This window comes from Hakea prostrata, chromosome 2 (genome assembly GCF_041222555.1).
Source record: "Hakea prostrata isolate BN-2017 chromosome 2, UWA_Hpros_2, whole genome shotgun sequence".
NCBI lineage: Eukaryota > Viridiplantae > Streptophyta > Magnoliopsida > Proteales > Proteaceae > Hakea > Hakea prostrata.
In genome coordinates this window covers 5175960-5202951 of record NC_142601.1, presented here as the reverse complement: position 1 = coordinate 5202951, position 26992 = coordinate 5175960, and the positions used below count along the sequence as shown (strand labels likewise).

The window sequence follows — 26992 nt, the reverse complement described above, 5'->3', positions numbered from 1 at the left end:
GTAAAAAAAAGGTTCATTAGTTGGCGTAACTTTTGCTTTTTCACTTTGGCGATGGTGGTGGTTTAAGCTCTTAGTGTGACTTGTCAAACACATTAGGTCACCTTATTGTCCTCTAGATCTTCAGGCTTATACTCTTTTACTTAACAATATGCTTTTTAGTTATTGACAAAAAACACATTAGGTCACTAGTTATGCTATATGTGCAATTGCCCGATAAAGGTTAATAGGCAATGCTAAATGTGCAACTGCACGTGGGGCCTAATTTGATTTGCAAATTATAAAAGTTAAAATTGAATTCAAACTTAAGGATTTATAGATAAAGTATAATAAAATTCAAATATCACCATGTGTCATAGTGTCAACTTCTTTTTGACCCCCAACTTGTTGCAATGGCTCCAGTAGTGACAAAAACAATGGCAACATTGCTTTCAGTTTCGCTTGACATTAATGCGATCATATGTTTTTTCTTGTAAAGTATCTAATCAAAAGGCACTGTTCACTATCAGAGTGCCCGAGTTGTTGCTATCATCTCCATTGCTGAAGGAGTCGTACTCCTCCTTGGCTCAGTGTCTCCGGTTTGGCGTTAATGAGTAGACGAAGAGCGAGTCAAAATAGTCTTCTATGAAAAAGAGACAGAGAGAGTCAAGGTAAAAGGACACACTTGCCCTCCTTAGAGGGGTTTGGAGTCAAGCATTAGTTGGAAGTTGATGACATGGCAAGCATCTGTTTGGTTTGAGGGTTGTTAAGCCTTACTGCCTTAGTTACCTAACAGGGTTAGGTAAGGTTGGGCTTAAGCTGACCAGATCCAACTCTGCCCATTTAACCCTTACTTGGGAAACCACCATACATGCTGGTGTATCCTAGCGCGTAGCCAAGCTTGAGAAAGTTGGTGAGGTTTAGCCGTTCAGGGCACAAAGCTTGACCATGGTTCGTCTCACCCGGGTTAGATAATAGTTAATGCTTGTGTGGTCCTCACCTTAAAAAACTCTTCTTCTTAGAACTCTCAAGATCCAGTATACGATTTGGATTTTCAACTTTCGATTTGTTTTCTGCAACAATTTTGTTCCATCTGTAACTTAATTTCTGTAATTTATCTATGCGATTGAATTCCTACGTTTCCTGCGAATTGAAGTTTGATGGAGACTCAATGGATCATAGAGCTTCCTCATTCGAACATAAGTAAACGCCCAAGGAAACGCCCCAGGTTAACATGGGATATGCCCCCTTCTATTCCAGCTCCCAAGGTACGATCGCCTTCGAAATATTGATCAACACTGATATTTTGATAATTTGTTCTAGTTAGATTTTCGTTCTGATTTCTTGAAATCTGTTGAAGTTTTTTTTTTTTTTTTTTGGGGGGGGGGGGTTCATTTTGTATATATGAATTTTAGGTTTCTTGATTCTTTTTGCCCTAGGTGATTCCCTTGTTCGTGATTTTATTCATTTATGGCTTCCTTTCTTCCCTTGGGCCTTGTATTCCTATCATTTACAGTCAGTATTCCTATCTGGATGTCTAACCTCTATGATCGTTCTTCGGCTATTACATTCTATTTTCAGCTCGAAATTGCTTCGGGAAAAAGGTGAATTTTTCGTGCTTCGATTGATTTAGGATATTGACTTCCTTTTGGTGTTGGGGTCGGGTGCTGGTTTAATGTTTCTGTGGAGTTATCGACATCTGATCTTTTCTTCTTAATTCTAACACTTTTCCCCCCAATGTCGTCTCGAAGTCTTATACTTTCCCCCTTTGATTCCCCCCATACATCCAGCAATGTTAGTCTGCTGTGATATTCTAACTTGCTAGATTTTTGAACTTTATTGGGATTACCTTGTACCCCTTGTTTATTTTTTGTCTTGGTGTGGGAAAATCATATCTCCCGTTTTATTATGTTCTCATTTTTGTTTGTTTTATACTGCAAGGCTATGTGAAGTACTTGCCATGACGAATGGTTTGATTAATCAACTGATATGAATAACTGAACATTATTCTCCTTGCAGGTTCTTCCACGAATGTTCTGTGGGCAAGAGTTTGTGCATGCAACAGTCTCCAACTATGCATACCCTTCTTTGTATAAGGGACTCCCTCGCAATGAATCTCCACCTTTGCGAAATGATGATAAAGATGGCCATTATGTTTTTGTTATTGGAGAAAATTTGACTCATCGATGTAATTGCCCTCTTATTTCCCCAGCATACACCCAACCCTCACTCTCCTCCTCCCCATCCCCCCTCCTGAAAAAACAAATTAAGTAGGGTATCATGGTCACATTAGTAGCTGTGAGATCCTTTAGTTTATTATTATTATTTTTTCTTTGTTTTGGTATAATACAGTGTGTAAAATGATGATGCTTTGGCTTCAGTTGTTCTCTGGGATGACAGGATCCTGGTATGGATTGTCTGCAGTGTCAGCTATGTCCTTTCTAGTACACATGTTCTAGACTAAACAAGTTGGGTTTTTTTTTTTTGGGGGGGGGGGGGGTGTGGGGGTTTAATTTAGGGAGTTGCGTTTCCCTTTGTTTTTCTTAAGCTGATTATTCGGCAGTTGGTATCCATGCAACTACTTATTTCGTTTATGTTTTAGATGATTTATTTTTCCCTTGTTTCATTCAGACTTTCCATTGGAAAAGAGATTTTTTGATAACTCATTTACCTCCATATCCCTCTAATTCTATTTGCCCTTCCATGCTGTTCTTTTATCACAAATTTTATTCTCATGTATGGTTATTGTTTTGTGCAGATCGGATTCTGAGTAAAATGGGTGAAGGTTAGTTTTTTTCCCCCTTTCTAAATTTAAAATGTTTCCATGTCATGTGACTTATCCTTCATCTATTCAACCTATCTATCTCATCAAATTCTCCACTCTTGGAATGGGTTACGCTTGTGCATGACTCTCAGCAACATAAGATTTAGAAATTGGGGTGGATGTCTTATCCATGCTCTTTGATCAGTTTCCCCCCCTTCCTTAATCTCTCTGTGATGCAAAAATTGCAGGCACATTTGGGCAAGTGTTGGAATGTTTGGATAATGAAACTCAAGAACTTGTAGCAATTAAAATTGTGCGTTCCATTCTCAAGTATCGTGAAGCTGCTATGATTGAAATAGATGTTCTGCAAAAGCTTGCAGAACATGACATTGGTGGGAATCGGTAGGACTTTTTGAAACCTTGGTCTTGTCTTCCTTTTCTAGCAGTAGCAGATGTTGGTATAAGCGGTTTTATTCTTTGCAGTTGTGTGCAAATACGGAATTGGTTTGACTATCGTAATCATATTTGTATTGTAAGTATTTATTAATGTTTTTTGTTAATTTGGGAGGCCAATGCATTTCCCTTTGTGACTTCATAATTTGTGAGTTGAAATGTGCGGATGGATTTAAATGATTTTAACAGGTATTTGAGAAGCTTGGACCAAGCTTATACGATTTTCTCCGCAAAAACAGCTATCGTTCTTTTCCCATTGATCTTGTTCGAGAGTTTGGCAGACAACTTTTGGAGTCTGTAGCATGTGTGGACAATACTTGCCTATTTCTTTCAGTCTTATCTTGATGCTTGAGTTCTTCCTAATTAGAATCTGAAACTCAGACATCAAGGCTACTGCTATTTTCCATGTTTATTCTTTTGACATGAGATGCCATGCTACTGGAAGTAGCTACCAGTAAGCATGGCAGAAGTCTGAGTAAATCAATTACCTGCTTCATTGATTTCTCATTCCTGCCTGTTTTTTACCTGCAGTTATGCATGATCTGAGATTAATTCACACAGATCTGAAGCCAGAAAATATTCTACTCGTTTCTTCAGAGTTTGTCAGGGTGCCTGATTATAAGGTATTGGACCACTGGATATCCTGCCCCTTATTTTTTGGTCCTTGTTGTGTGGGCTTCACATGTTATATGTTTCCCAGTTAATCAGGATCAATGTTTGTTTCTCATGACTTCATATTTTTGTTGCAATTAAGTTTCTGGCACGGTCAACCAAGGAGGGCTCCTACTTCAAGAATCTTCCAAAGTCTAGTGCCATTAAACTGATTGATTTTGGGAGTACAACATTTGAACATCAAGATCACAGTTATGTGGTATCGACACGGCATTATCGTGCGCCAGAAGTTATCTTGGGTAATATATTTGTCTATCTTTTGGAAAAAAATTGTGAGATGTTTCCATTTTTCATTTGTACGCTTGTGGCCTAACATTGTTTTATTTTATCTTCTTTAGGGCTTGGATGGAACTATCCTTGTGACTTATGGAGTGTGGGTTGCATACTTCTAGAACTTTGCTCGGTAAATTCAGTTAATCTGGTTTCGCTTTTGAATTCATAGTATGGTTGTTCTTTCTTAATATAAACAGTTTACTGGTTGCTTAGGAATAGTTTTGCTTAATACCGGGGGGGGGGGGTGTTATACTGAACATAAGAGAGGAACTTTTCGTATGCACATTAGCAGTTTAGTTGCTGATCAACCTTGAATATCATTCCAAGTGGCATGGCATGTAATGCTTTCTGGTTGGTTATTTAATAAATTTCTTTTTTTATCTTACCTATACTCTCTGATGTTTAGGGTGAGGCCCTCTTTCAAACCCATGAAAACTTGGAACATCTTGCCATGATGGAGAGAGTTTTAGGTCCTTTGCCACACCATATGGTGGTTAGAGCTGAGTAAGAAACATTAGCTTCTTCTTCTTCTTCATTCCCTTTATTTATTTATTTTTCAAAAAATAATTAGAAGTTCTTTGGAACTTCTCTTCGTTTGGGTTTCCTATTTTGTGATTTTTTTCCTTCTTTCTAGCCGCCGTGCTGAGAAATATTTCAGGAGGGGTGCACGATTGGACTGGCCAGAAGGTGCAGCTTCAAAGGAAAGCATGAGGGCTGTTTGGAAGTTGCCTCGGTTACAGGTAAGATTTACACTTCATTTTGGCCTGTTGACGTTGATGCAGTCTGATATCTTGATGCCTGTGTAACATGGTTTATTGATCTTTGAAATTGTTTCAGTTTATCAATCATGAAAATTGTCTGCTGTTCTAATCATGCTAATGAATTTGGTAAACAGTAAATATGGTGCATGGATGATGCAGTTAAATCACCTAAATGGCTTATTTTGATGGGTTATATATGTGTTTTTATTTTCATGTGCCATTTTAATATGTGCTAGGGGCTATTCAAGATGATGCAGTTAATTGTCTCAAAGTTTTTCTTTTATAAATTTAAATAGCTATTCAGTGTTTTAGTTAGGTTGAATTAAGATTTTGATGCAGACCCAACATCTGTTTGGGCTTCTAATTAGTAGAGTAAGCCTATGATTGGTCATATAGAGGATGGGGCCTTTGTTCCTAGGGTTTACTTGGTAATGGGCCCTTCCCGAGGAACCTAGAAGATGTATACCAAGATAGTACACGAATTTAGGTTTATTTAGTGGGTACTTTCTGTTTTGGAGGTCATTTGACCACTTAAAAGTCACATTAGTTGATTGGTTCTCTGGTTTAATCCACCACTTCAATTGAAGGTCAAGTAGGTGCTATATTATTAAAGTCACTGGTTTTCTTAAAGGAGCCTCTCAGAGGACTGCAGTCTTTTTGTTTTGGGACTAGTTCCCTATTTTCAGGAGATTTTAGACTCCCCATTTTTGTAAGAGTTGAATCCTAATTCAGTTTTGATTTAGGACAAGAGTTGTAGTTTTAGTTGCTTTTTTCTTCTGGTGCAATACAAACTTAAGTTCGGTCTTATCCCAGTTAAATGACGTGTAGCATGTATGCGTAGTCTATCTTTGCTCTCTTCTTCCAAAACCCAGCGCATTTTGGGTTGTTCTCTTTTTGTTCCTTGAATATGAATTGTGCAACTCCTAGTAGTATTCAGAATTTTTTGTTTGGATATGTGTGTGCGCCTTCTCAAACTAATTTTTTCAAACTATCATTTAGTGGAGCTATTTTAAATCACTGTTCTATTGTGTCTTTTATCGTTTAACCCTTTATCCATCAAAACATTCTCATCAGTGAACTTTCTAGTCTTCTGGTGCAACAATCTTTCAATAAAGATGATGTTGACTTTTGGCTCCCTATTGATTTTGTTCAGCATCGGTTATATGCCTATCTTCTGCAACAAATTTGGCTTCCCCCCCCCCCCCCCTAAGCATCTCTGGAGAAACTGTTGAGCAGTTATCACAATTGATTAAATTCGTTACTGGTTTAATGGATAGTTTGGTTATTTAGTCACATTATGAATACCTTGGTTGGAAATTTATTGTTTTGCTTACCATCAATATGGATTGTTAGGTGATCTGAAATCACTTGAAGGGGGTGTAACTTCACTGTAAAATAAAAAATTGAAATTATTTCATTCTTTGAGAAATGTTGCTACCATTCCTTTTACACCGTTTCTTCCTTTCTAGGGTGCATGATAGTTTTGACCTGGAAGTGTACTTTGTGTTGTAGAACATGGTAATGCTGCATGTAGATCACTCTGCTGGTGATCTAATTGATCTCTTGCAAGGACTCCTCCGATATGAACCGGCAGAGCGGCTCAAGGCAAGGGAAGCACTGAGACATCCCTTCTTCACAAGAGATTCTAGAAGGTGTGGCTATTCATTGTAGATTTAAGGGCTTATACCCTGGATGACTCCGATCCAAGTTTGCAGTGAGCATGAAGTCCTGTAAACGGGAAAAAGGAAGACGAACGGATAAGGTACAATCTGCTGGCCCCAGATTAGTTGTAAGAATTATTACTACATGTATAGGCAATCAATCCCCCCCTTGCCCGGTGTTCCTGTCTTCTTGTTTGAATCAATTGAAAGGAATCCCTATGTATCTTCTAATGTTGTTTGACTGGATCATCCGGGGGGGGGGGGGTAAAAAGGTTGAATTTTCTTCTTATTTCTTTTGGGTGGTTTGCTAGACATTGTGCTCTAGAACTAAAGAATTACAACGTTTGTAATTTACCTTGTTGATCTGATGGTCTTTGAAGTACAACAGGATTTACCTGTTTGTAATCCAAGACACACAGATCTGGTGGATTCAAAATGTTGATAACGTCGTACCTTTACTGTTTTTTTCCTGATAAAAAAAATAAGAACAGCGAGAAGGAGTTGAAAGGTTAATTATTAGAAGGGTAACTTGGGTTTTGTAAAGCATAAGAGAGAAGAAAAGGTAAAAGAAATTAATATTTTAGGGGGACCGGGGGATAAGATTCATGGTAGAAGTGTTTTGAGTAAATGAAGTACAAACATGGGGGAGTTGGAGAAAACTTTCTGTTTGTTTGATGAAATCGCCCAGAGAGGTTTTTAACTTGACTTTGTCATGACTGGTCAAAGTAACTGCTGTCCTCTCACCAACCTTCAGTTTTGACATTTTTGCAATTTCTGTTTGAGATGGGCGTGGATAAAGGTTGAAATTGGTCTGAAGTATTTTCCTGTTTTGGTAAAGAAATAGGTTAGAAGTTTGTTGTTTTGAATTACCAAAAAAATAGAATTACTGTATTGGATTTCAGTCTCTCTTTCATCTTCTAATGCTCCTGATAATTAGTTGGTTGCCTCATTCAATCTGCAGGTTACTTGAGGTGGGTTTTACCACTGAGTGGATCTGGGATAGTTTTAGTTTTAAAACAATGTGGTAGAGTCAAAAAGGAGCACAATCCTCTATTGGTGAAGGTGAAAAAAGATCCCAAATCATGATTTCATACCTAGGGTTTTGGCCGTTTCAATAAGGTTCTTGCCCATTACTTCATAATTTGTATTGTAAATTGTAATACATATGAGATCTATTATGTGCAATAGTTATCTAGGATAATAAATAATCATCAATAAATAAAGGACTCATAAATGTGAAAATTGTAAACCCACTAATATTGACTGCATAGGCAGTTGATTGAGTACGTGTCAATTATTATATCCAATATTCATAGTTTATTTTATTTTATTTTTTAAAATTTAAATATTTTTGGAAATTAGTCTCACAAGGTTGGTTCAGTTGACAATGACTAACTTGACAAAAAAAAAAAAAAAAGTTGACAAAATCTTTTCCCGATACTTTATATTAATTATTTGTTATTAAATTTTTAAAAAATTATTTTGTCATTCATATTTTAGGGTAATAGGGACAGGATAATCTTACCAAAAGGGAGAGGATATTTCTTGTTTTGGATATAATGGACAATTCACCCTGTATTAACCTGTTACATGCATTTCTTTGTGTAACATAGATGTTCCTTTTGACTTTACTACACCATGAACCTCACTTAAAAAAGGAAAAAAAACTTTAAGAGTATAAGTTATCTATTTACTGAACAACTGGTTGAGATTAGACTTGAAAAAACAATGTCTTAGTTTTGAGGTATTTCGAATGATGAGCCTTAAATAAATATATTTAAAAAAAACCGTGAAATGGGAAGTTATAATCTTTTTAAGATTTTTCGTTACAATAATGTTAAAAGGTATATACTTTTTTAATTACTAATACAAGTAGAGAGGGTTTCAAGAATCCGGATCATTTCCTTGTCGGGGGAGCACAGAGGGCTTCCTGACCACAAAAACCAGTGGGTCCCACTGGTGAATTTTTTTCTTCCAAAAAATGTTTTTCACCGTGGGTCCCACTGTTTTTGTGGTCAAGAAACGTCGGGGAGCACAAAGTGCTACTTGTCGGGGTCGCTGATCCGGACTCGATTTCCAATGGGACATCCATTATCCATGAGGGTTATGGATGAATGCATGTGCGGGCAGACTTATATACAAAACATTTATTTTATTGTGGATGAATAAAATGTATTCAAACATCACATCAAAGCGTTGAATTCTATTTAAAGTAACATTATTTTTTGTTAATAAATTTAATAGACTTCAACCCTTTGATGTGATGTTAAAACATACTTCAAAGAAATGAATTAGATAAAATTCTTATATATGACATATTTGATAAATTTCTGAACCATCTAAGCATGCTAATATTTGAAAACACGGTAATAGTTGAGTTGAACAGTAACAATTTGATCTTGAGCAAAGTGCTTGCTTACTCCAGGGGCTAGGGAGGAGTGAGGGGTTTGTTGGACTTTGCTTGAATCCTGCACATTTAATGCACAGCACTGTCAAGTGAGTCATTTTCGTCCATTGGATCATAATTTCAGTAGAGATTTCAATCCAATGGACCAAAATCTCCACAATCAATTTTGGGGTTTGTTAAAAATGTTTATGGTTTCTAAGTCTAAGCACCAAGCACTACTCCATTCTTGGGATGACGTTAGGGCCTGTTTGGTTACATGAGTCTGAAGATTTCAAATCTATGGAGTCATAATTTATAAAATTAAATGTTTGGTTGTGGAATGAAATCTATGGATTCATCCTAAATTTTTTTTGATCGACGTGATTTTTGTGAATGTGCAAATGTATAGCTTTTTTGAAATCTCTGGATTTCACCCCTTACCCATAAATCTACAGATCTATGTTTTTAGTGTAAAAAGATGAATTCTAGATTTCATAAATCTAGAGATTTTTACAACCAAACGGATATAATTCTCAGATTCATGAATCCAGAAATTTCAAATCTCTGGATTCATGTAATCAAACAGGTCCTTAATGAATGTGGGATGTCAAGGAGGTAAGTTCCTGTATGTCCTCTGCTTCAGATCTCTGTCTGCATCACTTTTTTGCTAAAGATTCCTGTACACATTAACAATTGTCAATGGATGGCTCGGCAAGAGAAATAACCATATATATATATTTTTTAAATAAGTATATGAAATAATAGAATTTGTTTAAATTAAAATAAATGAATTACTATAAAGGGTAAGGGAGAGAATGTTTGACTTTTTCCCAACCTTGCTCATATTAAAATTAAGGGATAATTACAATTACTGTTGCCCATTGTAATTTGATTTTATTAATAATAAAATTATGTTCTTTACGAAATTACTATTGCCCCCTTCCTTATAACGGTGTTAAGTGGCCGTTAAGTTTGAATATGTAATGTCTAATTTGCCCTTCATTAAAATTAAAAAAATCAAAAGATACTACCCCATTTATAAAAACCAGATTAAATGTCAATTTTATTCTAAACTTCATTTATTTTAAATTAATGAAATGAGAAAAATCCAAATCTGATTTGGTTTCCCACCTTCACTAAACTTCATTTATTTTGAATTAAATAAAATGGGTAAAATCCATATCCGATTTGGTTTCCCGCCTTCACTAAGCTTCATTTATTTTGAATTAAATAAATGGGCAAAATCCAAATTCAATTTGGTTCCCCACCTTCACTAAACTACATTTATTTTGAAAATTTTTAGGTGATATTCAGTTTCCAATTTGAGTTGAATTCAATTTTCCTTCCTCTTCGGTTTCTATTGAGTTTTATTCAATCATTCTTTTTATATTTGGTGGTTTTTTTTAGAATAAAATGGATTATACTTATTTTTTGTCCACAGTTAATTAAGGGTACTACTGTAACTTGACAAAAGGATAAATAAATAAAGAAATAAATATAAAGGTATTTTGAGATTTTTGAGAAAATATAAAGATGCCACATCTTAGTAAACTAACGGAACTTAACGGTACGGGGCAATAGTAATTATAGACAAAGTTGAAAATTGGATCAGTAATTTTGAAAAGTACAGGGGATACAATAGTAATAAAATCAAAGTATAGGAGGCTAATAGTAATTATCCCTAAAATTAATGTAATTTCTCATAAAGAAGGAAAACATGCTTTTATCCATGAGTCTTAATGTTTATTATTTCTTTTCAATTGGGTGGGGTTGATTTATCGATTGCTGATCAAAACAATTTAATATGGATTCATACATTGTTTTTCCTTTTACGGATAATTATTTTTAAGTAACTTTTATTTAAATGCATGTGGGGTCCTGAAAAGACTCATCCAACCATAAAACAATAATATTATGTTAAGTTGCCATATATGGCACACCAACAACTTTCATATAGTGAGGTGGAGGCAATTTTTACAGCAATTCAGATGAGATTGGATAAGGGCCTGTTTGGTTACATGAATTCAGAGATTTTAAATCTCTGGATTCATGAATATGAGAATTATACCTGTTTGTTTGTAAAAATCTCTAGACTCATGAAATCTAGAGATTTTTACAAACCAAACAGGCCAATGTTAGGGCATAATTTTGTATTTTTTTCATAATTATTTGCCTTGTATTAGGAGGAAAATCTTTTTATAGTGAAGACCCAGTAAAGGTCCCACTTATAATTTGAAAGAAAAAAAAAGCAGAAAAAGAAAAAGAGTGAAGAAGAAGAAACTCTACCTCGTTTGAATTGGGAATCCAAGGATTTTGCGTCGATTGAATCGTTAAGCATTAGTTTCAGCCGTCGGATTGCAATCTCAGTCTAGGTTTTGTCGAGAGATTTTGATCCAATGGCCCATGTTGTGTCACTTAATGGTTCAATGCATTTATGGTGCTGAAGCGAAGCAAAACCCTAACTCAATTGGTTGTGTGATCTTTAATTTTTGGGTAACTTTCATCTGGACCCCTGAGGTTTGATTTTTGTGATTTTTAGTCAAAAAAATTTGAGAATTTGCATCTGTCCCCTTTATACTATAGAAAAAGTCAACTTAAGGACAAAATATCGTTTATATGACCTATTTGTCCTTATTCCTTTTTTTTGGTAATTTTCATCTGGACCCTGAGATTTGGTTTATGTAATTTTTAGTCTAGAAAAACTGAGACTTTGCATTTGCCTCCCGCTGTAGAAAAAGTCAATCTAATGACAAATTATCACTTTTATGACCTATTTGCCTTTATTGTTTTTTAATTTAATTTCTTTACCCACCTGCCATGAAAGTCAACTCCCATCTTAGTCCAAAAATTATAGAATTCAAATAAATTTTAAAACATTACCAAAATACCCTTATATGTTAAATTTATTCAATTACCCTTAAGCTTAAACCCTATTTACAAAGTAGAATTTTAGCCGATGGTTGAAAAGATTCCCCTATAATTTTAGGACTTTTCTATAAATTTTAAACTAAAAGAAGAGTCACAAGTTTTTATGGCAGATGGGAATATGTATGTAAAAATTTTTAATTTAAAAAAAAACAAGTAAATTTATCTTAAAAAATGATAATTTGTCTTTAAATTGACTTTTTCTATAGCACTGAATAGGCAAATGCAAATTTACCAAAAAAAAAGAATAGGCAAATGCAAAGCCTCAAGGTACAAATGAAATTTTTTTTACACTTTCTCTTCATTGAGATTCACTCACGTGTCAAAAATGGATATAAGCCAATAAAATGAGAATCCGGATCACTCCCCGTCGGAATCACAAAAACCAGTGGGTCCCACTGGTGAACAAAAATTTTTTTTTTTTCATTTTTTCTAAAAAGTGTTTTTACCGTGGCCCCCTGATCTTTGTAGTCAAGAAGGTCAGGGTCGCTGATCCGGACTCATAATAACCGCAGACATATAATGTGCTGGGACCTACTGGGCCCTTACAAAACCACCACTCTCCTTTTCCTTACCGACTACACCCTCTCTCTCTAGAGTATAAACTACCCACCCACGTGTCCTAACCCTAACGGTCAGTCAAATGGTCTCAAACAAGGTGTGAGTAGTGTGTACTGTGTGACGTGTATAATGCAAATTACCAGAGTACCCTTTGGTGGGGTTCATTATCTGTTTTTGGTCAAATGCTCACCCTTTAAACTTGCCACTTTCACGTCTCCTTGATTCCCTCATCAAAATGTGCAAAGAAAGGCAAACAACAAATAAGATAGCCAAGAAAAAGCAGCAACCGAAGATTCAACTTAAGAGAATTGTAAAATGCTGATTCAGATTTCAGTTTTGGAACAATTTACTTTCAGTACCCTTTACCAGAGCCGCCTTGAATGGGAATTTAAGAGAGCAGAGGGAAGGAGAGAAGGAGAGACAGAGTGAAACCTGTACGTCGCCTTCCTTCTGTCTCTTTCTTACATGGGTTTGTGGGTCCGTTTCTGAGGGCCTATGGCTATGGATTTGTTGCTTCACAAAAATATTCCTTCTCTGCTATCCACAACATTTATTTTGTCAAGATTGAATTCCTTGAGTTTCAGACATTACTGCTAGTATTAGCACTGAGAATTTTTAGGGTTTTCTTGAGTACAATGATGGTACCGGAGACCTCCTGCGATGGTTCCGAAGATGAGCTGCTTCTTCAAGAATCCGGTAATGGTGGTGGTGACCACTCATGGCGCTTGAACTTTGACGGTTTCCAGCTCTCTGAACCTAACAAAGATAAGCCGGCTAGGGGTCTTCATAACTGTCTTGGAGTCTTAGGTCATCACCTCCACTACCTTACTATTTTATTTCTGGTTTTTGTTCTTCTCTGTTTCTTTTGATTATTATTATTATTGTTTTTTTCCCGGATTGTAGGAGGGGAGGGGTTTACCATTTTATTGTGATTATTCTCTGTTTGTCTGTCTCTGAATTGCCTTCTTGCATTTTGACTCGGTTTCTTTAATACTTCATCGTTATAGGTCTGCTTGTATTAGTCTTTCCTTTTCTTTTCCCCCTTTCTGTTAATTTTTGTTCTCATGATCACCATCTTAATTTTCGCCATCAAATGGAATTTTCTTTTCTTTATTACGAAGAGGCAGAAGACTTTTCTGAGTTTTAATACTCTAGTCTATTCGGATTTGTTTGACCTTAAAATTTGATGAGTTCACAGTTTAAGTCTTGCCTCCCTTTCTTGTTTGGGAAGAGACATGCAAAAGTTGTATTCTTATTTGCATCTGAAAATTAGAATATTCTCCCCTTTATGAGCAGACAGAAACCTCTAGGTGGTAAAAATTATTATTCTCTCTATTTGATCTAGGATATACAACCGGAAAGTTAGCTTCCCTTAATGAAATATTACCTTTGGTTTCAGTCAACTTAGTCCACTAACTGCGAAGCTTTGAGAACTCGAGTATCGGAATGTTGAAAATAACCGTGTTAAGAATCGATTCTCTTCAGTTTTTGAAGTCTGAAGTAACGGCCATGTCTTCACCATGACATGATGAATAAACAAGAAATTTGAGAACTAAGTTTAATTTTATTATCAATGACCTTCTTCCCCTAAAAAGATATGAGTAGTAGGCTTGTAGTTTTTTTAAATTATTACCAGTTACCACCCCTTTATTGTAAAGGTTTTTTGCAGTTTCTTAAATTGTTCTGTGACAGAGAACAAGTTAAAGTTTTACTTCTATTTGGTTGGGTTAGTTTGAATCTCTCTTATTTGTAATATACAAAGCCCTCAATGAGATGCTTAATCCAAAACATGTGCTAGTCTTGTTATAATTTATACATGGCGCATATTAGTGTACAGGGTACATATGGAGATGAATTTTTGCAGATAGCGACCTAGAAAATCTTTTATGCCCATACTTTTATTTGGGAATGTTGGATTGGTTGGTGCTGCAAACTGTAGCTCATGCTTCCAGCCACTATGGATAAAGGTATAAGGGAATATAATGTGAGATAAAGGTTTATTGCAATTGATGCTTGTAGAATTATGTGGGTTCTCTGTTTTATGATATACTTTTTTCCCTTGTTGATTGCAGGTCCGGAAGAAGATGTTGTGGCTGAATACTACCAACAACAGGTGGAAATGTTGGAGGGCTTCAATGAAATGGATGCCTTAACAGAGCGTGGTTTTCTTCCTGCAATGTCGAAAGTACGTGTATTGATCCATTCATTTTTTCTTTCCTCTGTGAGACTGTTTTCCTTAATAATTCAGCAGCAAATATTTTGTATTGACATTGTGATTGTGAGTTTCAGGAAGAGCGAGAAAATTTGGCTAGAAGTGAGACGATGGCCATCAGATTGTCAAATATTGCAAACATGGTTCTTTTTGTTGCCAAAGTTTATGCATCCATTAGAAGTGGCTCCTTGGCAATTATAGCATCAACGTTGGACTCGCTTCTTGATCTTCTATCAGGTTTTATCCTATGGTTCACTGCATTCTCTATGCAGACACCAAACCCATACCAGTATCCTATCGGAAAGAAACGGATGCAGCCATTGGTCAGTGCCTTTAGACAATAGTAATTATTGATAGCTAACTGCTTATATTATAATGTTTGTGCATATGAATGTGGAGTCCAGTTGATCTTCACTTCTTGAGGTGAGAGTTTGCTTCAGTTACACCCCTTATGGAACGTGTGGATTCCTCTCATTCTCTCTCCCATTTCATTAACCGGTTACTTCTTCCTTTCTCTATCTTTCTATTATCGTTTATAAGTGTGTGGCTTTTTCCCTTTTAATTTTGATCTGGCACAATAAATTTAGATATTAAGGACAAGCCTTGGTGCAGCAGTCAGGGTTTTGCATTGTGCCCAAGTACTCATGGGTTGAGTTTAGAGTTAGCCTATTTGTGAAATCAAGAGTAAGGTTGTATTACATTATAAGCCTCCCCAGAATCCCACATGTTGGCAACAGCCTTATGCACTGGGTATGCACACTTTACAATGGTTCTAGCAGCAGTCTTCTCTAGTATCCAGTGACAAAATATTTTGTAAAAATAGTATCATAACTAGATAATGCCTTGATGATGGGCTGTGAATACTATCTCATTTGTACATGGTGCCACCCTAATCAATTTGTAGCCATGTATCAAAATATTATTGCTATTCTTCATATCATTCAATTCCCAAATAGTTATATCGGCAAATCACCATCATGGTGCCATATTGCTGAATTTACAAATTGCTGGCATATTGCCATGGTGGATATTTGGTGATATAGTGTTCATCTTATTGTGATATGGCGTCATGAAGACAGTTTGGAAATATGGCAGCAATATGGCATCCTGGTGGTTATAGTGCCATGGCTCATTCTAGTGATTATAACAATCCAAAACTGGTTTCTTTTTAAATTTGTTGTTTTTTAATCTTTATTAGCATCAGACCAGTACCTTAAATTATTGTGGTTTTCAATAAAAAATAAACGTTGAATAAACAGTTAAAAAGAAGATAAATGTAACAGAGAGACCAAGAGGGGGGGGGGAATTCCATGTGCTGGCCTAAGGAGTGTAAGTGAAGTGGAATGTCACCCCATGTGAGTGAAGATTCACTGGACTCGTGACTTTGTAGCTATTGGTGCAAATTTTCCTTTCTACATTTTGGGCATTCACGTCTCTTTCTAGACATTCTGTGTGCACATGAGGGAAACTGTGTACTAGCTATAAGGCTAGTAATAGAGCTTGTGCATGTATTGCACATTGTATTCTACCCCTTTTTGCTGTAATAATGTCTTAACGCCATTATAAACTAAGCAATGATATGATTGATGTCTTGATGAATGGTGATGATCATGTAGTTAATCTTTCTGTCACATGTTTCCATTGGCAACGATCTTAACATCTATTCCCAGTTGAGGGTTGGTTTCCAATGCGATGAGTGGAGAGTTTGGTGTTATTTTATTTTGGTAATAGACCTTGTATTTTCATAGTGGGTTGTATTTCTACACATTTTAGGGTGTTTGTCATCTAATTATTGAGGACTGCTTTCCAATGCAATGAGTGGAGAGTTTGAACAGCCTCAGGGTGTTTGTCAGCTAATTATATTTATTGTAGGTTCTTTCAAAATATTGAGGGATGGTTACTTCTGAATTGCTGTTTTATACTGCAGAGCATTTGCAAGAACTATTGCATGTCAAGTTTTTTTCTTTTTTAATTTTTTGGCGTGGGTGGGGGGGGGGGGGGTTGATGGGTTTTTTTTTTTTTTTGGGGGGGGGGGTGATAACAAGTTCAGAAGAAAACACAGGCTGCTGATCACATTTTAATTTTTGTGGCACTTGGAATTCTTGATGTGATCTGGCAAAGGGTCCCCAGATGGCATTTTATTAGCTATTACAGGTAAGGAGACTTAGGTAACCTCCTTTGGTGAAGAAGATTTTTTATTAATTTTATTTTGTAAGTGAGAATGTGAGATGGGATCACAGCTGCACCTTTCATCAGCTCTGCATGAGATATAACAATTTGATCAAGGTGGGTCAGTTTGGCATGAGTGACATGTTTGCCATAATAAGCACTTGTCTGTTTTGCACACTATAATCTGAGAACTAAGCGATACTTGATGCTTGGTTTCAGAGAAACATGTTTACCACTTAAAGATATTGTTCATTACAGTATTTGGTCCTGAACTAGAAAAAAAAAATTGTGCAGGGAATCCTTGTTTTTGCATCTGTCATGGCTACACTTGGTCTGCAGATAATCTTGGAGTCAATTCGCACACTATTTTCTGATGTAAGTGCCATTCATTTTCTGAGTTTCACCTTACTAGGTGCTGTTTTCTTTGATCAATTGTTCTCTGTGGATTCTCTTGGGACACTTTTTTGCCAGTTCCGACTGTGCTACTCAACTTATCTGTTGTGTTAATTGATCCTTCTAGGAGAACGTATTCAGTTTGACCAAGGTGCAAGAGCAATGGGTGATTGGCATCATGCTATCAGTGACACTGGTTAAGCTTCTTCTAGTTGTTTACTGTCGTTCTTTCACCAATGAGATTGTCAAAACTTATGCCCAGGATCACTTTTTTGACGTAATCACCAACGTCATTGGGCTCATTGCTGCTCTCCTCGCCAATTATGTCAATGATTTTCTGGATCCTCTTGGAGCCATAATTGTAAGTTCCTGTTTATTTTCTTTGTTTGTCATTTCATTTGTTTGTAAATTTTAGTTATTTTGTGATTAGACTTGGTGTTACTAACTATGCTGTAACCAGTAAACAACACTCTTGGTGAAGGGAAATTGAATTAAACAAAGATAAAATTTAAACTTTTCTAAATCGTAGAGAAAAATGCTTGCTCAACAAGGTTTAAAGACTTAATATAGTAACTGAATCTGATACAACTTTTATACTGAATTACATGTGCCATAATAGGTCCAATGAATCTATTGGAAAAATCTCTGTTTCCATGTGCAGGAAGATTTTATAAGTTGATTTTGTATGTTTTTGATTTCGAGCTGAATTTTGAATTGATTTTATGAATTAGTAATTATATTTATACTTGAAACAAAATTGAAATTGAAATTGTTTTGGTTGTATGAATCTGAAGTCTTTCAACAATAAGAAATTCATCTGGGCCTACACACTTTGGAAGAAGGATACCGTCAAGACCTCTCAAGAATAGACGAAGGGCAACGGAAGTTGATGATGGGCTGGATCTCGTAAGGCGAGAGGCTTTCATAAAGACAAATGAGAAAGGGGATCGATCCCCATTCTTCCATTTGGGGTAAAGCGGTTCTGTAATTGAAAGAGTATCGAGTTTGGAAGAGTAGTTGAAGCATTGATGAAGGGTGGAAGGTATCACACTGTGGTAGTTCATTTTTCTCAGAATTGATTCTCTATATTCCTTCAGGAGATGGGGGTGATGGTGGGGGTGGGGAAGGGGTGTTGGTGGCAAATTAGGGTGATTTCCTTTCCTTTCTATTTAAACAAGTCAAATGATGCATACACTTGCTCTAAAGTGGAGCACAAATTATGAAAAGAAATTTCATTATTTTAGATGAAGTTGATTTTAGTGTTGGAGGGGCTTGAATGCAAGGGACCACCAACAAGGAACTGATTCAACCAATCCATTACCAAAAGGCCTTCTTAACTGACCGGGCAACACTGGTTCTTAAGATGTGTAGATGCTAAGGTGGTTTACCTAAGTGACGCCCAGACAGTTTAGATTTTTAACCTTGTAAAGTTGAAGTAGTAATCATACGAAAACAGCTGTTGAAGCAAATCGCTGAAGCAGAAAAGCATAAAATTGCAGAGGAAAGAACCAGATGCAGAGCAAGAACACAAGAGGTATCAGGCCTAGAATAGGCCTGATACCATGTAGAAGAACGAAATGTGAAACTGTATTCTTGAATAATTAATTCTGTATGCTACACCTATGCTTTTAAAAATATACCCTTACAGTTATGTCCTCGTGATTATGAACTTTTTTCCATTTTTTTCAATATTAGTTGTATTTACCTTCATTTTCCTTTACTTCTGTTCATAGATTAGATAAATGTTGACTCTAATCAATAGGAGTAGCCATATGATGCAAGAACAATTCTTCACCTACGGTGTCTTTGCTCAAACCAAATTCTTGTGGTTGATCTTCAATACAATCCAATCCTCCTTTATATCCACCATAAGTTAGGGTACATGCTGTGGGCAGAGTTTGGTCTCTACTATTTCTAATAATTAATCAGTGGTTGAACGTGTGCTAATATTTGCTGCAGCTTGCTATATATACCATCCGTACATGGTCGATGACAGTGCTAGAAAATGTGAATTCCCTAGTTGGCAGGTCAGCTGCACCAGAATTCCTGCAGAAGTTGACATATCTTTGCTGGAATCATCACCAGGCCATAAGGCACATTGACACAGTGCGTGCTTACACCTTCGGTTCACTTTACTTTGTTGAGGTTGACATTGTTTTGCCATCTGAAATGCCGTTGCAGGAGGCACATGACATCGGCGAGGCCTTGCAGGAAAAGCTTGAGCTCCTGCCTGAGATTGAGCGTGCCTTTGTGCACCTTGATTATGAGTTCTCTCACAAGCCTGAGCATGCACAAGCTCACTAGTTGAGCAGTGTTTTGGGTGTTAATATAATCATTTGTCATTTCACAGCAAACCAGAGTTTTATGCACGAGAAGGTGGATGATCATCTGGTCATCTTTGTTAATACCATGATGAGTAGCTACGAATTGGATGATGAAAAAAGGAAAGAAAAGAAAAGAGGAGCAGAAGTATAAACTATCCAAAAGTTCTATTCTCACGTACGAACTCCTTTAAAAAATCTTGGCCAGACTTGAATCTCCTTCTAACATGACGAGGGTATCAGTCTCTGTAAGGGGCTTTTTGTTATCAATTCTCATTCTCAATAGTCTATTTAAAAGAAAATGTGTACAAGAATTCATTTTTTGTCAAAAATGAAAAATGAACTGGTTACTTTTGTCCAGAATAAATTTGGTATATCAAAATAAAAAATAAAGAAAAATGGTTAAGAAAATTGAGAACAAATCCTTAGGCTTTGGGAGTGAAAAAAAGCAGCGGATTTTGTGTAAATGATTGTATGTTTATCTTCTACCAAAAAAAGATTGTATGTTTATCATTATACCTTCAATTTGTATTTAGATTTTAAGTGGCTTATACAAATTCATGATGGACAAAAGGTCTATCATGAACTTGGATGTTTTCCTATTCTTTTAAATAAAAATAAGATTTAAAATGGATACTAAATGCATAAAAAAATGTTAAAAAATGAGAATGAGATTGAGTATGAGAATAGATATTAAAAAAAAAAAAAACCATAAACTTGCAAAAAAATAACAGATGGGGTGATTTTTCTGGGAGAATTTCTTTCATCTAACGTATTTAAAAAGAATTTAGTCGATTGGTTTAATTCTAAAAAGAAAAAGAAGTTTTACATTAATAGATTTTGATTTGAAAAAATTTAGGGATAATTACTGTTGTCCCCTTGTACTCTGATTTTATTACTACTATATCTCATCTACTTCTTAAAATCGTTAATTCAACCTTTAACTTTGTCTAAAATTACTAATGCCTCCTTCCGTTAAGCTCGTTTACAACTGATGATGTGGCATCTATATATTTTTTCAAAAACCCAAAAATAGCCCTACAATTATCTCTTTACTTATTTTCTCTTTTGCAAGTTATAACTTATAATACTATCCTTAATTAACTATGGAGAAAAATTAACTTTAAATTAATTTTTCTTTTCTAAAAAAAAACTACCGAATAAAGAAAAGACTTGATTTTTCTTCTCTAAATAGAATTTGCTGAATAAGGGAAATATGTAATTAAATAAAACTTAAGATAGAAACTAAAATATTAGGAAATATCAAATGTAATTAAAAGTTAAAAATTGAAAATCTCTTAATATATGATAACCATTGTACAAAGTGTGTGGTCCCATCAAAGTCAAAATTTATTGTAAAATATAAGATTTTAATGATATAATTGACATTCAATATAGTTTCTAAAAATGAGGGTGATGTCATATTTTTTAGGGATAATTACTGTTGCCCCCCTGTACTTTGATTTTATTACTAATAAAACCCTGTTTTTTACAAAATTACTGTTGCCCCCCTTCCTTATAACGGTGTTAAGTAGCCGTTAAGTTTGAATATGTAATGTCCACTTTGTCCTTCATTAAAATTAAGAAATCAAAAGACGATACTACCCCCATTTATAAAAACCAAATTAAATGTCAATTTTACCCTAACTTCATTTATTTTGAATTAAAAAAATATTGGTTTTCCACCTTTACTAAACTTATTTATTTTGAATTAAAGAAATTGACAAAATTCAAATTCGATTTGGTTTCCCACCTTCTCCTCTAGCATACGTAGGGAAGGAAACCACAAATTTTTTTTTTTTTTTTTTTTTGGGGACTGGTGCTTTTTTAATATTGGAAACGAAACGTAACACCTCCCCATGGGAGTTTAGACTTTTAACCGCTTTACTAACCCACCATTGACGAAACCACAAAATATTGCCAGAGAAGGAATTAACGAAGTAGGTGATATTCAGTTTCCAAATTTGAGTTGAATTATATCTTCCCTCCTCTTCGGTTTCTATTTTAATTTTATTCAATTATTATTTCTTTATTTTTGTGAATTTTTTTTAGAGTAAAACAGATTATGATTATTTTTTTCTCTACAATTAATTAAGGGTATTACTGTAACTTGACAAAAGGGTAAATAAGTAAAGAGATAAGTAAAAGGGTATTTTGGGATTTTTAAAAAATATGGAGATGCCACATCATCAGTAAACTAACGGAACTTAACAGTAGGGGGGCATTAGTAATTATAGACAAAGTTAAAGGTTGGATTAGTAATTTTGTAAAATACAGGGGATACATTAGTAATAAAATCAAAGTACAGGGAGGCAATAGTAATTATCCCTATTTTTTAACTTCTTAATTTTAATGAAGGGCAAAATAGATATTACATATTTGATGTTAACAGCCACTTAACACCATTAGAAGTGAGGGGGGGCAACATTAATTTCATAAAGAAAGAGGTTTGATTAGTAATAAAAGGGTAATTTTCATCTGGACCCCCTAAGGTTTGGTCCATGTCACTTTTAGTCCAAAAAAGGTTCCCCTTTGTATATGGCTCCCTTGAGGTTTATAAAAATAACTAATTAATGACAAATCATAATTTTGATGACCAAAATACCTTTATAGTGCATGGTCAAGATTGTAGCATGTATGCTATTTTGATCTGATGGTTTATGTTAAAAAGATAAATTATAATTACAATTTTAATATTTTTATTTTATATTTAAGGGTCTTAAGATTTCAAATTTACAAATTTATACCCTCGATTGAAACTGAATGAAATCCCATAAGCTAAGCACGCTTCATCATGATCAATTTACAGCTGCATTGAGCTTCAAAAGAGACGGGGCCATCTTCTATACGTATTTACTCTCTCCTCCTAAATGTAAGGTTGAATCTCGCTGGAAATTTTCTACATTTTTGGGTTTTTCGAAGATCCATAGGATGTTTCTGCCTTTTTTGGGTTTTTCAAAGATCCATAGGATTCGATTTGTTTTTATAGTTTTCGCTGGCAAATTTTGATTTGATCTATATTAATCATTTGAGGCTGCAACAACAGACCGAGTATTGAATCTGAGTCTTGAACCCTGTGAGATATTTGGACTCTCTAGGGTTTAGTTTCACTATCTTTCTTTCTTCTTTTTTTTTTTTTTTTTTGGCTGAAAATTCTCCCTTTCTACCTGATATCTAAATCTTTGGGGGAAGAAGGTAATGGTGGTTAAGATGATGAAATGGCGGCTGTGGCCGCCTGTATTGTCGAGGAAATTCGAGGTTAAGCTGTTTTTGCAAAGGATTGAAGGTCTTCTGCCTTTGGCTATGATGGATGGAGAGAAGTCGGTGGCAGAGGTACCGAGATTGGTGGTGGAGATCAGATGGAAGGTCCCAAGAACGCTTTGAGTTCTGCGGACGGTGAACTAGCTTGTAATGCTAGCATAATTAACCAACTGCTCGGCGGGAAACCCTAGTCACTTTTTATTACTTCATCGTGCGGGAAACCACAAATTTGAACTTGGGTTTTGTTTTTCCTCTTTATCTGGGTTTCATTTCTTATAAGAATAACCTGGATTTGGATGTTATGGTGGTTGAATGAGGGCTGGAACCCAGTAGTTTATGGTTGTTAACAATTAAAATGGTGTCTGCTGTAACTGTTAAGCCTGACCATTTGGGGAGCACATGGAAGAAAGAGATTCAGAGGAATATCAGGGAAGAGGACCTGCGAAGGGATGGAGTTGTTCATTGGAATGAGATTTTATCAATCAAGGGGTATCAGTTTGTAAATTTGAAATCTTAAGATCCTTGAATATAAAATAAAAAGATTAAAATTGTAATTATAAGTTGTATTTTTACTATAAACCGTTAGATCGAAATGACATACATGCTACAATTTGACCATTGCACCATAAGGGTATTTTGGTCATCAAAATTATGATTTGTCCTTAACTAATCATTTTTAGAAACCTCAAGGGAGCCATAAGCAAAGGGGAACCTTTTTTGGAGTAAAAGTGACATGGACCAAACCTTAGGGGGTTCAGATGAAAATTACCTGAAATGTTTTACAAAAAAAAAACCCATAATAAAACCAAAGTACAAGGGGGCAATAGTAATTATCCCAAAGATTTATCTAATCCTTATTTTTAATAGGTTTGGTTCGAATTATATACTTTTTGATTGGATTTAAATTGACGTGAATTTTGCTTTTTGGTGGAGAAATTGAGTTAGTTCATACCTTTCGTTTGTTGTTGGGTGGAAAGTGGAATTGAGTTAGTTAAAAGTTCATTTGGGCAAAAAAAAAAAAATGTTGATACCTAACGCAATACCTGAACTAGTTATTTGATTGTTATTAAGGATTTTGGAGATGCATGAAAAATAACTTGGTTTCGTGGTGTAGTTGGTTATCACGTCAGTCTAACACACTGAAGGTCTCCGGTTCAAGTCCGGGCGAAGCCATTAGTTTTATTATTAATTTTCTTTTTCCTATAATTGGAACCATATCTATGTAAATTTTTTCTTTTTGGTGGACCATATCTTTTTGGAACCACATTTCTATAAGTTAAATATGGTTTTACTTTTGTATATACAACTTGGATACTATATGGTTCAGTAAATCCATCTTCCTTAATTCTAAATGTCAATATTTATTGATTTTACAAACTAATTATGGAAACAAAAAGAATAATAAATCCATCACAAGTTTCATATAGAAAAAATTTGTTAGAACATGCATCAAGAAATCATGAATAAGACCATCAACAAATTGAATGAACATAGATTTAACATGATTCACACACTAACATGGTGTGATACATTCATAGGTGAAGATTAAGAATTTCAACTATGTAGATTGAAGGTTACAATGGAGATCTCAAACCCAATTGCTAGAATAGCATTACATAACCCTCACCTAATACTCATAGAGATTATATGGTGCATATTTATAGCCTTTATAATGAGGTGAATCGGTTGACCCATATGATGGGTCGTATCATACATTCCCCCATCAAACCCGAGATCAATGATGAGTGGCTCAGGCGCTGTATCTCACAAATCATGCCATTTAAGTTGTTCACAAACATATATATGTCGGTTGGGTCTACAAGAATTCAAGTCACACATAACAATATCCTCGAGCCATTCTTAAGTAGAATCTCAGTTAAAAGTTACATAATGACTAGAGTTAAATTTTTTTTAAGTAGAAGATAAAGAGATGAATGAAAGTGGTGAAATTATAGTAGCATGCATGCTTCTAAAATTAAAAGATAAAGACCAATATGAGGTGGTTCCGATTATTCGAGACATCCAAGATTTGTTGATAAGGTTCCTCTCATGCACATTTCGAGCATGTTACTTAGAAGAGAGCAAATAATTTTCATGCATGTATTTCATGCATGTGTTCTCCTTCAACAATTAATTTTCATGCTCTTTTGAATAAAGCAGTTTTCTACCCAATAAAAGGAAATAATTAAGAAATGCATTAGATTTGAATGTAGAAGTCTATGTTTTTATGTTTTGGCCATTGATTGTTTGCCAACTAAACAATTCAAAGAAGCTTCTTTTTTTTTGGGTACAAAAATGGGGCTAAACAACCTAAAGGAAAAAAAACAGAAAACTTAACTTAGACAAGACTCTCTATCTACCATGAGAATTCCTTTTAACCCAAGCTGAAGGATTTGGGAAGAATGTCCATGGGTCCAAGGAACAAAGTTGCACCATAGACATCCAATCAGCGGTTTTGTTTGCTTCTCTACCAATATAAACAAACATCACATTTCCATTAACGCCTGAAAATGTTTTTATTTCCTCAATGAGGCGAACAATACTCCTTTATGTATGCCTGCAAAGGTCGAGAAGAGCAACAACTTCCTTAGAATTAGATTCAACTTGAATCTGACAAAACCCTAAACTCCAAGCCAACCTAAGGTCTTCTATGTCCACTATTAATTATGCTTCAAGGACTGAACACTAATGAAACTTCCTTGCAAAACCTCCCTTGAACTGCCCCTCTTGATCCCGCAAAACATCCCTACTCGCATAAAGTTCTCATTTCTTTCAAGAAAAGCATCCACATTGCACTTTATCTAGTCACCTATAGGGGCTTTCCACACGTCCAAAACCTTTGAATTCTTGTTGTTTGGCAGCATCGATGAGCACGTTGACCAAGCAACAACCACCATTCTCACGTAGTCCTCGATCAACTTCAACCCATCACTTGGTCAAACAAACTCCTCTTCATGTATATCTCTATTCCTCCAATTCCAAAGAGAATATGTAGCACAAGCGAACCAAGCTGTCCAACTCCCCATCGATTTGGACATGGAACCACAGAGATTAATGGAAAATCATTCTTCGAGCCCACACTCGAAGAATATAGTATGCTTTTCCTTAGCCACCAAACGCATCCATACCCCTTTAGCAAATGTGCAATCTCACAGTACATGAAGACAATCTTCAGGTCTACTCATACAAAAGCTACATTAATCATGCTCAATTAGTTTCATTCTCATCTTGTAATGGTTATTCAATAATCTATTATTCATTGCCAACCAAATGAATAAGTGAATATGATAGGGGACCCTCAAGCCCCATACCATCTTCCAAAAATGCTCATCAAGGAAAAGGCTTTGATTCAACCTACCACCATCCACCAAGATGTCATTCCCACATTCTGCCTCCAAAGAAAGACATCTCTACTTCCCCCAAAAATGGGAGGTCTACAATCATCAAAATTTTTCAAAACAGTGCATGGGAGGAGATTCATGATGTGATTTCTTCTCCACTCACCATTTTCATCAACATATTGACTCACTGTCTCTTTTCTCAAGCTTGGGTTAAGATTACCATTTACAAGAGAATCTAACGTAGCTCCTGGAATCAATCAAGCATCCTGACAAAACTGAATAATCTGTCCATCACTCAAAATAATGTGGCAATTCTATAAAACTCTAGGAGCAACCCTGCATAATGCCTTCCAAAGAGGGGAATCGAGGAATGAAACCGAGAAATTAGCCTTTTATAAAATGATAAAATTAAAGAATTTAAACATTAACTAATTTTATTATTCAGTTGGTTTCGATTACAACCACATCTAAGACCCTAATTAGATTTCAATTGGTTGATCCAAATCCATTCCGATTTATTTTAATTTGGTCCGATTCACCTTAAATTTGGCATTGGGTTTTGATTACAAATCGACACTTGTCTAACTGTTTATTAATTATGTTGACAAGACTGACAAAAGTATAGTTCAAGGTCTAGGTGAAGCTAGTAACCAAATTACTCTAAGGTGTTTTCATACTTTTGAGAAAAAGATGGTCGAGATCTCGACTGTTGGGCGGTGCTGTGAATTAATTGCATAGCACTGAAGTCGAGCCCAATCGGACAAGACAAAGTGGCTATTAACCCTAAAAAGATTTATTGGTCAAACTACCTAAAACCTAAAAGTAAATACTTCCCCAAATGTGACTGGTCCGGAATTACGTCT

At 35.4% G+C, this 26992-nt stretch overlaps 2 protein-coding genes and 1 non-coding gene across 5 annotated transcripts; all 3 read left to right on the top strand.

Annotated features, from left to right (window-relative positions):
- The first annotated feature begins 916 nt into the window (after positions 1–916).
- Positions 917–8474, top strand: LOC149023427 (serine/threonine-protein kinase AFC1-like). Of its 2 annotated transcripts, XR_016171525.1 has the most exons (13): positions 917–1244; positions 1996–2164; positions 2735–2761; positions 2989–3142; positions 3224–3272; positions 3383–3497; positions 3725–3816; positions 3948–4104; positions 4204–4268; positions 4545–4642; positions 4773–4878; positions 6412–6661; positions 7522–8474. XR_016171525.1 is itself a non-coding variant. In XM_089143962.1 (12 exons), the coding sequence occupies exons 1-12, from the start codon at positions 1137–1139 to the stop codon at positions 6568–6570; spliced, it is 1299 nt and encodes a 432-aa protein (XP_089000088.1). In that variant the 5' UTR covers positions 917–1136; the 3' UTR covers positions 6571–7511. The 2 variants fall into 2 exon arrangements, 1 of the variants encoding a protein (XP_089000088.1); XM_089143962.1 differs by lacking the exon at positions 7522–8474 and having other exon boundaries at positions 6412–7511.
- A 4176-nt stretch (positions 8475–12650) lies between these two features.
- Positions 12651–19984, top strand: LOC149023426 (metal tolerance protein 5-like). Of its 2 annotated transcripts, none has more exons than XM_089143960.1 (6): positions 12651–13239; positions 14505–14617; positions 14722–14967; positions 17108–17188; positions 17334–17567; positions 19166–19982. In XM_089143960.1, exons 1-6 carry the CDS (start codon positions 13068–13070, stop codon positions 19508–19510), a joined length of 1191 nt encoding a protein of 396 aa, XP_089000086.1. In that variant the 5' UTR covers positions 12651–13067; the 3' UTR covers positions 19511–19982. The 2 variants fall into 2 exon arrangements, with proteins under 2 accessions (XP_089000086.1, XP_089000087.1); XM_089143961.1 differs by lacking the exon at positions 12651–13239 and adding an exon at positions 13257–14399 and having other exon boundaries at positions 19166–19984.
- Positions 19985–23887: 3903 nt separating this feature from the next.
- On the top strand, positions 23888–23961 carry TRNAV-AAC (transfer RNA valine (anticodon AAC)). The gene has a single exon. It is a non-coding gene; the product is annotated as a tRNA-Val (tRNA).
- Positions 23962–26992: the final 3031 nt, after the last annotated feature.